General features: G+C 39.7%; 1 protein-coding gene across 1 annotated transcript; it reads right to left on the reverse strand.

Annotated features, from left to right (window-relative positions):
• Positions 1–7,549: 7,549 nt before the first annotated feature.
• Positions 7,550–9,400, reverse strand: LOC131009450 (protein REDUCED CHLOROPLAST COVERAGE 3-like). The gene is made up of 8 exons (XM_057936781.1): positions 9,119–9,400; positions 8,966–9,058; positions 8,780–8,881; positions 8,604–8,678; positions 8,403–8,536; positions 8,025–8,208; positions 7,710–7,907; positions 7,550–7,591 (listed from the first exon to the last, which is right to left on the reverse strand). The coding sequence occupies exons 1-8, from the start codon at positions 9,365–9,367 to the stop codon at positions 7,550–7,552; spliced, it is 1,077 nt and encodes a 358-aa protein (XP_057792764.1). The 5' UTR covers positions 9,368–9,400.
• Positions 9,401–11,733: the final 2,333 nt, after the last annotated feature.

Here is an 11,733-nt window from a genome sequence, read left to right on the forward strand (position 1 = left end):
CACATAAATTCAAAAGACTAAATTTTATAAAAGCTTTTGAAAATAATTTTGTTGGAATAAACTCATTTTCATTTCTCCGGCATAAATCATCTTAATCTAAGTTCAAAATAATTCTAAATTTAATATAAATAGGCGGGGTGTTACATAATCTTCCCTCCAAATTCTGGGATGATGCTTTCATCTCTTCTGTCTTCATCATCAATCGCACTCCATCCAAAATTTTACAGTTCACCACTCCCTATACTATGCTCTTCCACAAAGCTCCTGATTATTCATTTGAGAGTTTTTGGTTGCCTTTGTTATCCATATCTTAGGCCCACCAACACCAACAAACTTCAACTCAAATCCTCACCAGACACCTTTATAGGATACAACACTCAACATAAAGGCCATAAGGTGCTTCTTGCCTCTGGTAGACTTGTTATTAGCAGAGATGTCATTTTTAATGAAGATGTCTTTCCTTGTAGCAATTCTGCACCTTCTCCCCCTATCAATAATCCAGCTCTCTGTTTTCCTACTTCTCCACCTTTTGCTCCTGTTACTCATCCATCTCCCCCTCCATCACCACATCCACCTCATTCACAATTATCATCTCCTGATAATTCGAGCGGGCGTTTGACCACCCCGCCTTCGCCGATCTGCCACCAGTCCGGCGTTGCTCGCCACCAGCCCGGCGTTGCTCGCCGGCTTTGCCGATCTGCCACCAATCCGGCGTTGAGCTGAGATCTGAACATCAAGGATATGGGAATAGTTTAGCGGGCGTTTGACCACCCCGCCTTCGCCGATCTGCCATCAGTCCGGCGTTGCTCGCCACCAGCCCGGCTTTGCTCGCAACCGGCAACCGATCTGCACGCAGCCGGCCACCGATCTGCACGCCATCTCTGAGCCTGAGACTACAGTCGTCGAGCCGCCGCACCTCTGAGCCTCGCCGCCCCGACACCTGACTCTTTCCGTTGCCTCCGAGCAGCAGCATCAGAGAGGCGATCGGCACACACCCAGCCACCGCAGAGAGACGATCTGCACGCAGCCTGCACGCAGAGAGAGATCTGATCGTGATTTGGAGAGAGTTGACCGCGATCTCTCTCTCTCGCCCGATCTGTCTCCTCGCGAGTTCCACCGCGACCTACTCCGGCAAGGCCGCGGGCGTCGCTCAACGCCTGTTGCTCTCTCTCTCGCCCGATCTGTCTTCCTCCCGAGCTCCACCGTGAGCTGCTCCGGCAAGGCCGCGGGCGTCGCTCAACGCCCGTTGCTCTCTCTCAACCTTAGATGCCTCATCGCCTAGAACTCGACGTCGCCGCTGCAATCTCCGCTGCCGATCTGATCTTTCCTTCGGGATCTGATGGCGCCGCTGACGGCGGAGGTCCTGCGTAAGGCAGAACGCTCCAGCGCCGAGTTTTCGATGGTTTCGACGGCAGAGGTCTCCGGAAATGTTTCTCCACGAACATCGGGAGCGTCTCCCCAGCAGCGTCCCCCGACTGTTCTTTCTCCCCAGAAGTTCCCTCATCCTGCTGCTCTGCGTGAGGCTGAAGACTCCAGCGCCGATTTTCGTGTTGCTGCGACGATTGCTTCCGCTCCGACATCAGACAGAGGAGCCCTCAATCTCCCCTCGGTTTCTGCAAATTTTGAACATCATTTGAAACCCTCAAATGAGGTTTCTAAGCAAAACTTTCAAGTTAATCTCAAGAGCACGGTGGATGTCCCTGCTGCACCTGTTTCTGTGAATTTGACTGAAAAACAGAACGTCTCATACGCTCAGATTACTGCCCCTCAAACGGTTCGACAGCCGGATTTACCAGCGCATAATTTTTGTGCCCTTCGTCCGGTTAGGCATGGTGATCAAGGTACTCTTGTTATACCACGTGATATTCAGGATTCTCAATTGAAGAAGTTTAAGCATGCTCTTATAGGCAGACTTTTGTTAAATAAAGGCGATAAGCCGAGGCAATCTCGTGAGTTAAAGGCGGAACTTCAATCGCTTTGGAAAATTTCTTCTCCCTGGCACTTGATGCCGATGGGAAAGGGTTACTATACTCTTAGATTTCAGTCGCAAGAGGATAAAGCCACTGCCAAAGCTAATCTTTTATGGAATTTATCTATTGGATCGCTTCGGTTACGTGATTGGGTTCGTTACTTTAATCCCTACAAGAATCCTCTTCTCTCGCTCAGGTGTGGGTTCGGATTTATTGTTTGCCTGTGGAGTTTTGGCATCCTGAAATTATTTCGGGTATTGGAAGTTGGCTTGGACAACCGTTGAAAATTGATGGAAATTCTATGACTGAAGATGTTGGACACTTTGTGCGTATGTTGGTGGAAATTGATTTGGCACAGCTTTTGCCGATGACGCTTAATATTGATGGAGGGGACTACGAGTTTTCGGTGGAGTTCAGTTATGAATATATACCTATTTTTTGTCATCGATGCAAGATTACGGGCCATTCGATGGAGAAATGTCGCAAGGGTGACAAATCACAGAGAAAGACAACAGATGAGGTGGAAAAGAGGGACAACGGACCGGAATGGCACGCTATCGGGAAGGCGGTGGTACAAGCTTCGGTATTGCATAACACTGAGGATTTGGAATCGGTAGATAATAATGATTCTTCGGATCATTTGCAAGTTGCATCTGTTAAAGCTTTTGAGGTGAAGTCTGCTCTGACGGAGCGTGCTCAAGTGGAGCAGACCACGGGAGAGCAGAAGTCTGGGAATTCCTTTGCCCCTTTGGTGACGGCGGAGCAATCAAGCGAGATGGCTGACCTTACAGTTTACGGGCCGAATACGGCTGTTTTGAAGCCGATTATTCAGCCAGCTAATAGTGACGAGGAGGTGAACGAGGATCTTGAGATGGAGACCCCGTCTGGGAAGAATGTTAAAGACTATCCTACTACAGATTTTGCAAGTCGTTCTAATCGGTTAGAGGAGCAGGTTAGCCAGGGAATACAATTACTTGTTGATCAATCACCGCCTAAACGACGGGGACGTCCTCCAAAGGGTATGGAGCGCCCGCGCGTCCCACAACCTTTGGAAGATAGCATAAAGAATCGACTCCGTCATGCGAAGCCGAGGGAGTTTGTTATCGATAATAGCAGAAGTGCTAGTATCTGTGTTATGAATAATATCTCCAAAGGACGTTGGTCGGATGAAATGGAGATGGACGATTTCTGCAACAACATGGATCATTCTTGAGATTGAGTTTCTGTACGCTGAAGTTTTAGGCTTCCTGCGTTTCCTCTTTTTATTTTTTTTCTTTCTTTTGACGAGCTCCTTCTTGAACTTCGGGCCCCTTGTTTCAGGCTTGGGAGTTCTTTGTTCGTTGTTTTACCTTGATCTCTTTTTGAGTCTCTATCTCATAGTCTGCGTCTTTGTGCTTTCATGAGATCCTTTTTCTTTTTCCTTTTATATAAAACCGCATTTTAATAATAATCATCTCCTGATAATTCACCATTGCATACTTCTCCTGCCCACTCTTCATCTTCTTCTACAACTCATACTCATTCACCTGCACCATCAAACTCTCCTGTCAGTTCTTCATCTTCCAATATTGATGCTCATATTAATAATGAACCTCCACCATTTATAACTGTTGTGCATCCTATGATTACTCATTTTAAAGCAGGAATTTTCAAACCTAAAGTCTATGCTTTGCACACTACTGATGAGTTTGATTATCTATTTGTTGAGCCCAAGTCTCATATTGAGGCCATGAAGGTAGCTGTCTGGATGATGGCCATGAATCTTGAAATCTATGCCTTGATAAAGAAAGGTACTTGGTCTTTTTGCCCTCTACCTCCTGGTAAACATGCTATATGATGCAAATGGGTTTTCAAAATCAAAAGGCATGCTGATAGATCTATTTCCCATTATAAAGCTAGACTTGTGGCTCAAGGTTTTTCTCAAGAACCTGGGTTTGATTTTAATGAAACCTTCAGTCCTGTTGTTAAACCTGCTACTATTAGAATCATTTTATCCTTGGCTATACATTTTGGTTGGAATATCACACATATGGATGTGGATAATGCATTCCTCAATAGAGATTTACAGGAAGAGATATACATGAAGCCTCCTCCTGGCTTTGAACCACCTCAAACTGGTTCTGCTCCTATGGTCTGCAAGCTCAACAAGGCCTTGTATGGCATTAAGCAAGCTTCTCGTTCTTGGTTTCTCACCATAAAAATTAGTTCTTTAATTTCAGACTTGGTTTCTCACAATCCAGGGCAGATAATTCTCTATTTTTCAGGACTAAAAGGTATTCTATCATGTATCTGCTCATATATGTAGATGACATGCTTATTACAGGCTCTACTCCCTCTGATATCCAGCAAGTTATTCAACAGCTGCATCTGCATTTCTCTCTTAAGGATCTTGGTGATGTTCATCATTTCCTTGGTATTGAAATCACCAAAACTACTCAACGTCTTCATCTCTCTCAGGCTGGATATATTCAGAATCTGCTGCAAAAGCTTCATATGACAGAGGCCAAAGGCTGCCCCACTCCTATGGTTTCCTCTTGTCAACTCTCCAAAGGGGGAAGCATTAGCAATGTCGATGGAAAGTTGTACAGGAGCACAGTGAGAGCCCTCCAGTATGCTACTATTATAAGGCCTGAAATAGCTTTTAGTGTGAACAAAGTAAGCCAATATATGTCATGCCCTCTAGACACACACTGGAAAGCAGTCAAGAGGATTTTGAGATATCTTGCAGGTTTTAAAGATCATGGCCTCCATATTCAAAGGTCATCTCTTTCCATTACTGGTTTTAGTGACTCAGATTGTGGGCATCAGATTTGGATGATAGGAGATCTATTACAGGATATTGTGTTTATCTTGGCAAGAATCTTGTTTCATGGAGGTCTAAAAAGTAGGTTGTTGTATCTAGATCTAGCACCGAAGCTGAGTACAAGAGCTTGGATCATCTTGTTGCTGAAGTCTCTTGGGTAAAATCTATCCTCTCTGAATTATTCATCAAGGTCAAGACACCAGTAGTTTGGGTAGACAACATGAGCACTATATCTTTAGCTTCAAATCCCGTAATGCATGCAAGAACAAAGCACATAGAATTGAATATACACTTTGTTCATGACAAAGTTGCTACTGGTCTTATTGATCTTCGACATGTACCATCCCAAGATCAGTATGCTGATATTCTGACCAAGCATCTAGGATTGCAATTCTTCTCTCGCTTAAAGAATGCCTTGGGAGTCTATTCTTTAGCTGCGATCGAATTGAGGGAGACTATTGAGTATTGAAGATGATACTAAACAACCTCCAGCTAAGCTTAAGGTTCCAGCTTAGCTTACTATTGTCCAACATGAAAAGCAAGAGTCAACGAAGACACCTCATGGAGATTAGCACGTGATATCACTACCAGAAAAACGCTCATAGATAACGGATTTTATCCGTTATCTATGAGCAAAAAAACCGTTGTGTATAGTGGTGTTATCTATGATACGTATCATAGACAACGGTTTAAAAACCGTTATGTATGTGAGAATAGATAACGGTACAAGACGCTCATACATAACGGTATGAAACCGTTATCTATAATGATTATACATAACGGTTTATACCGTTATGTATGAGGATTTTTCCGTTATGTTTTGTATTTTTTTTGTTTTTTTCCTATCATAGTTAACAGTTTTTTTTCTATACATAACGGTATGAAACCGTTATCTATAATGATTATACATAACGGTTTATACCGTTATGTATGAGGATTTTTCCGTTATGTTTTGTATTTTTTTATTTTTTTTCCTATCATAGTTAACAGTTTTTTTTCTATACATAACGGTATGAAACCGTTATCTATAATGCTTATACCTAACGATTTATTACCGTTATGTATGAGGATTTTTCCGTCATGTTTTATATTTTTTTTGTTTTTTTTCTATCATAGTTAACAGTTTTTTTTACTTTTTATAACGGTTTTTACCGTTATCTTTGATAGAAATACATAACGATTTTTTTGTACTTTTTATACTGTTATGTATTTCAACTACAACTAGCATATTTAATATTTTTTCTCAATTTTTATGTTATTTATCTCAAGAAATAAATAAATAACATTAAAACAACAAAATGATAAAATCACCAATAACAATATTATATATCATCCAAAATATTCATACATTACCATCCAAATGAATCAAGTATCAAGTACATATGATCATTGCATATTTCGATTCAAAATTGAAAGTACCAACTATCTTATAGCTAAAACAAAAATCTATCATATTATGTGTTCTAGCACCAAGTCCTCATGAACTAGTTGACCTGCTATGATGAATTTGCAGCAACTAACTTAGGAGAGAACCCGACACACAAGCTCAACCTGCCAATAGAAAAATAATCCAAATAAAATATGTGAAATAAAAGAAAACTGGACAAGAAAAAGATAACAAACAATATGTTGACTTTTGTTTCACACTACATCATGAATCACATTAGACGGCAAAGGCAAGAAAACATTTCTTTCAAAGTGTCATTCATGACTCCCCGTTCCCTGCAACTTCAAGCAGCAGCAGCAATTAGATTTCCTTTACAAGATCCAAAATTGCAACAGCAAAACCAAGACAAAATCAGTTTCTTGCCCTGAATTTTAAAGTTTATGTTGCTAAAACAAAATGTAAAAGTTCAGGGGCTTCATAAAACTGAAAAAAATTAAGGGTCTAGTGAATTAGCAATCAAAACCTCAAGAGCCAAAATGAAATGAATATGACAAAATTACCATGTTCGGGTTTCTTCAATGTGCTTAGCTGTGTCTTTACTGTCATCCGTTTGACAGACTCAGCTGTAATTGATTCAACATTTCAGAGGAAAATAAAATTAGAAACGACATATAGTGCAGAGAGTGCTACACTAATATATAACAACGAAAATCCAGACACCAGCATGCAATTGATGTGGAAAGGATGCTCCTCCTTATGGCTAGTTTACACAGCAAGAATCTGACCATCAAGATATAAAAGTACAGAAGAATAACAAAAACAATACTCCTTTATCCACAGCTTGAAATAGCATTAATCACACGAAAGAAAACTCTGCCTTATTGTTTTTTGTACAGATGGAGAACAAACAGTATAATAACACTCAAATCAATATTTCACCTTTAAACTGTCTTTTTTTCTTTGCCCTTCTCCTCTTTCTATCTGCCTTTGTTAGCTCAGTTTCTTCTTTGATGTCACCTTTACCAGAAAATACTTCTTCAGGAGCTAGCATAGCTGCATCAGACACGGCCAGAGGTGCCACCTACAAACAGAAAACGGTTAGAACTAATATGCTGCATAGAATAATTAATGCAGCTTTGCATCAGCATCGCCTCTGACTCGAGCAGCTTTGCACGAGCTTCCCGCTCCCCATCCCTAGCATCAATTGCTTTGGCAATGTCACCTTTAATTTTCAGCTGCGAAGTCTTTATTTGTTGAGAGTATAGTATGAGAAGAGGGAGAAAGCTGATATAAATCTAGTTTCACAACTGGTGTAATTACTAATTAGAATGTTTGATTACCTTGCCTGTAGCATCAAAAACCTTTGATTTAGCTTCCTTTGTCTTCTGCTCAAATTGTTTGTTTTGGTCTTCTATCCAATTTCTTAGCTTTCTGTACATAAGAAGCAGAAGAGAATCTTGCTAGGTGAGGAATAAAAAGGAGTGGCATGTATAACTTAAAATGGAAAAGGTCCTAATCTATGATGAAAAATGATGTAATAACTGCATACATGATCTCTTGTAAGTGTAGTATTCTCATCTTTCAATCTTTTCAATTCTTCTTTCATTTTCTGCACAAGACAATAAAAATCAAAATAAAATAATTTGATTAATGTTTTCTTCAAGCCTAGGAATTGAAAGAAGAAAAATAAGCCTTCTGTGCTCCTCAGAATGGGAATACCAGAAAACGATTGGTTTTCAGCTATAACCTAGGAATTGTTGAGGACCTTTAGATGATGAAGACCACTTTTAAAATTTGAATTAATATTTTAATATCTGTCACATGGTGTTCTGTATGATTGAGATATAGAAAGGGCAAAATAGACCTGGATGTGATCCGCTCCTAATAGTCTTTGGTTGCACTTAAGGGCTTCATGTAGATATCTGAGAGCAACATGAACATTTCCCATGCCTTCTTCCATCATAGCTACATTTATGTAAGTAGCTGCTGTATTTGGGTGAGAAAGCCCACATGTGAAATGGAGAAGAAACAATGCACGGTTGACATATCTGTCCAAAGTCAAAAACAATTAATACTAAAGAATTTAGGTGATAAAGTATGACAGAGACAACTACAAGCACAGAATTTACAAATGAGATTCAGTTTCTAAACTGAATTTGCTATATTTGAAAGATATTGCACTATGGAAAACAAAGTTAAAGATCGAGACAAGAAAGAACAATCTAGAATCGTATCAACTCACTTCAGAGCCAATTCAATATGCTGAAGGCGATAATAAAATACTGATAGATCCCCATAGCTCTTCATTGTATCTGGATGGTCAAGCCCCAGCTCTCTTTCATTGATATCCAATGCCTTCTGCTGATATATAATCGCCTATACAACAGAATTTCCGATAACAATGAACTTGAGGAGTTATATTAAACATCATCCAACTGTACACACAATCAAGAAGACTGTAAGCACTAGCAGTTGTACGATGATAAGGACCGCAGACAGCTATCATCTTTGCCAGAGCCTTCAGTTTCACATAATGCAAATTCAATGTTGAGTCACGAAAACATGACTTAAATGATAATGTGGAGCACCAAATTATATTATATACCACTAAATTAATACCTTTGTTCCATAATTCACAGCATCTTCCAGCTTCCCTTTATCTAGAGCAATCTTGGATGACTCAAGTAGAGTTCGCCCATCAGCAGAAGAGCACCCTACACGCTGTAAACATGAAGTGAAGAAAGTCGCTAAGAAACCATCGTTTAGAAACTACATAAACTCATTTGCTACATGATGTGCTCCTACCTTGCAAATGGGTACTAGGCTGATAATATCAGAATTTGTGAATGGGGTGGAGCATTCCAAATCATAGTCCTTAGGCACCAGCTCTAACCCAACCTATGAAAGAGGTATTCGATAAAACCCTTCCAAGTTACGAAAATAAACAAGAAATAGTACCTTATGACAAAGACCCCTCAGAATCGATAACTTTCTCAAGTGTTGTAGTTCATCTTTCAATTTCCAACCAAATCTTTTCTCCAAAATTGCCCGCAACCATTGCAATTTAAGAGTCTGATCGCTACTTTCAGCATTGCAGGACCCCAGCAAGAAATTTAATGTTGTGGCTATAGCAGCAGACATGTTATCCATGCTCTCAACAGAAGCAATAACAGCTCGAACTACATGCTTATAAGCTCGCGTAACCATTTCATGAATACAAAGAGACTGTATATGCGGAAGCTTATCAAAATTAATTCAAAAATATTTAATTTCTCCAACAAAAGAAAATTTCCAAAGTAAGAGAGCCATTTGGAAATAGAAAGAGCTACCTTGGACATAATGGTCTCTACCAAAACATCGGGTTTAGAACAACTACAAAATCTTGATCAACCAACATGTAATACAACAACACTTGAGCTGAGAATCAAATAAACGAAAATTTCAAAATATCTCATCAAATTCGAGATTAAATTTATAGTGGATAATCGACTAAAGTCGACAGCTTTACGTTTGAGTATCAAAAAACCAAAATAAACAAAGCAACCAAAAAATGAACTGGAATTAACTCTACAGTTGAGAACAATTTTGGATAAAACTAGTATCAGTATTAATTTTGAAGTGGTTGAGAATCAAGTTCAAGGAAATTGGCATAAAATAAAAATAAATTTATTGAATACTCGAGTGAAGTAATCTATTGATTTCAACCACTTATATAGCACGAATTTCAGAATATAAACCAAAACCAAATCCAAATCTCATAATTAGAGAGGGTTAAACAACCTGCTTTTCAACACTCCGGAGCTAGTCTTGCAGCTTTTCCCTCTTGTTCAGCAGAGAAGAGAGCATCGCCTTGGAATTATTGGAGCCTCTGAGCCCTAAATAACACTATCAAAGCGTCGAATTCAACGGGGAAATTGAAAAGGGAAAATAACAGAAATGGGGAAAATGTTTCTTCCACAGCTTTCAATTAGGGTTTCAAATAGGGGAAAATTTAAAATGCAGAATCAGTAATCGTTATTACCTTGTAACTCCATGTTCGTATCATACCTTGTAACTACATATAAAAAATGTACAATAGGTCGTCGACGGTTTCCGGCAAAGCAGCAGAGCGGCGGAGGCAGCCAGTAGATGGTTTCCGGCAGAGCAGCAGAGCGGCGGAGGCTTCGCGTTGATGGTTCTTCACGGCGGCGGTGACTTTGGACAGCAAGGGAAAGGCGACATGCGGAGTGGACATCTTGGTTGCCGGCGATTGGAATCGCAGATCTGGCGGAGATTGTGGCAGAGGGCGGCGGACAGCAGGAGATAATGATTTCCGGCTGAGTAGCAGTCCGACGAAGATTGTGGTGGAGGGCGGCGGGACGACCCGGCTGCTAGCTTCAGACGGCGGGACGCAACTTTGTTTTTCTTGGGGTGAAAATTGGTGAGGAAGAATATAACATATTCAGACATAATATAAGTTATTAAAAAATTAAAAAGAAATATTTATACATAACAATTTTCAAAGCGCTCATACGTAACGATTTAATAAACCGTTATAAAAGATGATCATAGATAACGGTGGCTTAACGGTTTTGTAATACCGTTATGTATGCAACTAATAGATAACGCAAAAACATAACGCATTTGCTCAAACCGTTATCTATGCATTTAGACAACACTACATAGATAACGGATTTTCGCAAAACCGTTATCTATTCCTAAAAGTGCGCTCATACATAACGGTTTTTGAAAAAAACCGTTATCTATTCACTGTTATGTATGTAAACTTTTGTAGTAGTGTATGGTTGCTAAAGTTTAGACCATCAGTTATGCTTTAGTTACTTTTGCAGTTTTGTATTTTGTCTTACTTGATGCACTGTTTCATTGAGTTGTTAGGGTTTAGCTAATAGCCATTTCAGTGCTTGAGTTAGTCTAGTATAGATAGAGTCTTTGTATTATGAAAATGTTGTTCCGCACACTTATCAATACAAGAAAAGTCTTGTTACACTAAAATGGCTTCCTCTGCTCTTATCTCTTTTTGTTTCAATACGTAGTGAGTGGAGTTTGAGTCCCACTATTATTGTGAGTGGAAGTTTGTGGACCCTACTTCTATAAATGGAAGTGGAAACGATATCACGGACGGACCAAAATAGCAAATGTGAAAACGATATCGCGGACGGAGGGAATATAAAAAAGGGATTTGGTGTAAAGATATCTACGATAATTTAAAACTATATTATGTATGATATGAGCCCAGCCCAAGATGTTGGAGATGAGGCGTTGAGTTTAGTCCAACGTCGAAAGATTATGAAACCCACATACGGTTTTTTTTTATATTTTTTTTATTTTTATAAACTACTCCCTCCGTCCCAGCTTTTAATATCCAACTTTCCTTTTTTGGTCGTCCCATATTTTAGTATCCATTTCTATTTTTATTAAAAGTAGGTGGGACCCTTGCTCCACTTTAATTATTTAAACACTCACATAAAAGGTGGGACCCTTATTCCACTCACAACACTTAACCACTTTATTAAAACTCGTGTCATCTTCAAATGGATACTAAAAGCTAGGACGGAGGGAGTAACAACTAAACA

This window comes from Salvia miltiorrhiza, chromosome 1 (genome assembly GCF_028751815.1).
Source record: "Salvia miltiorrhiza cultivar Shanhuang (shh) chromosome 1, IMPLAD_Smil_shh, whole genome shotgun sequence".
Lineage (NCBI taxonomy): Eukaryota > Viridiplantae > Streptophyta > Magnoliopsida > Lamiales > Lamiaceae > Salvia > Salvia miltiorrhiza.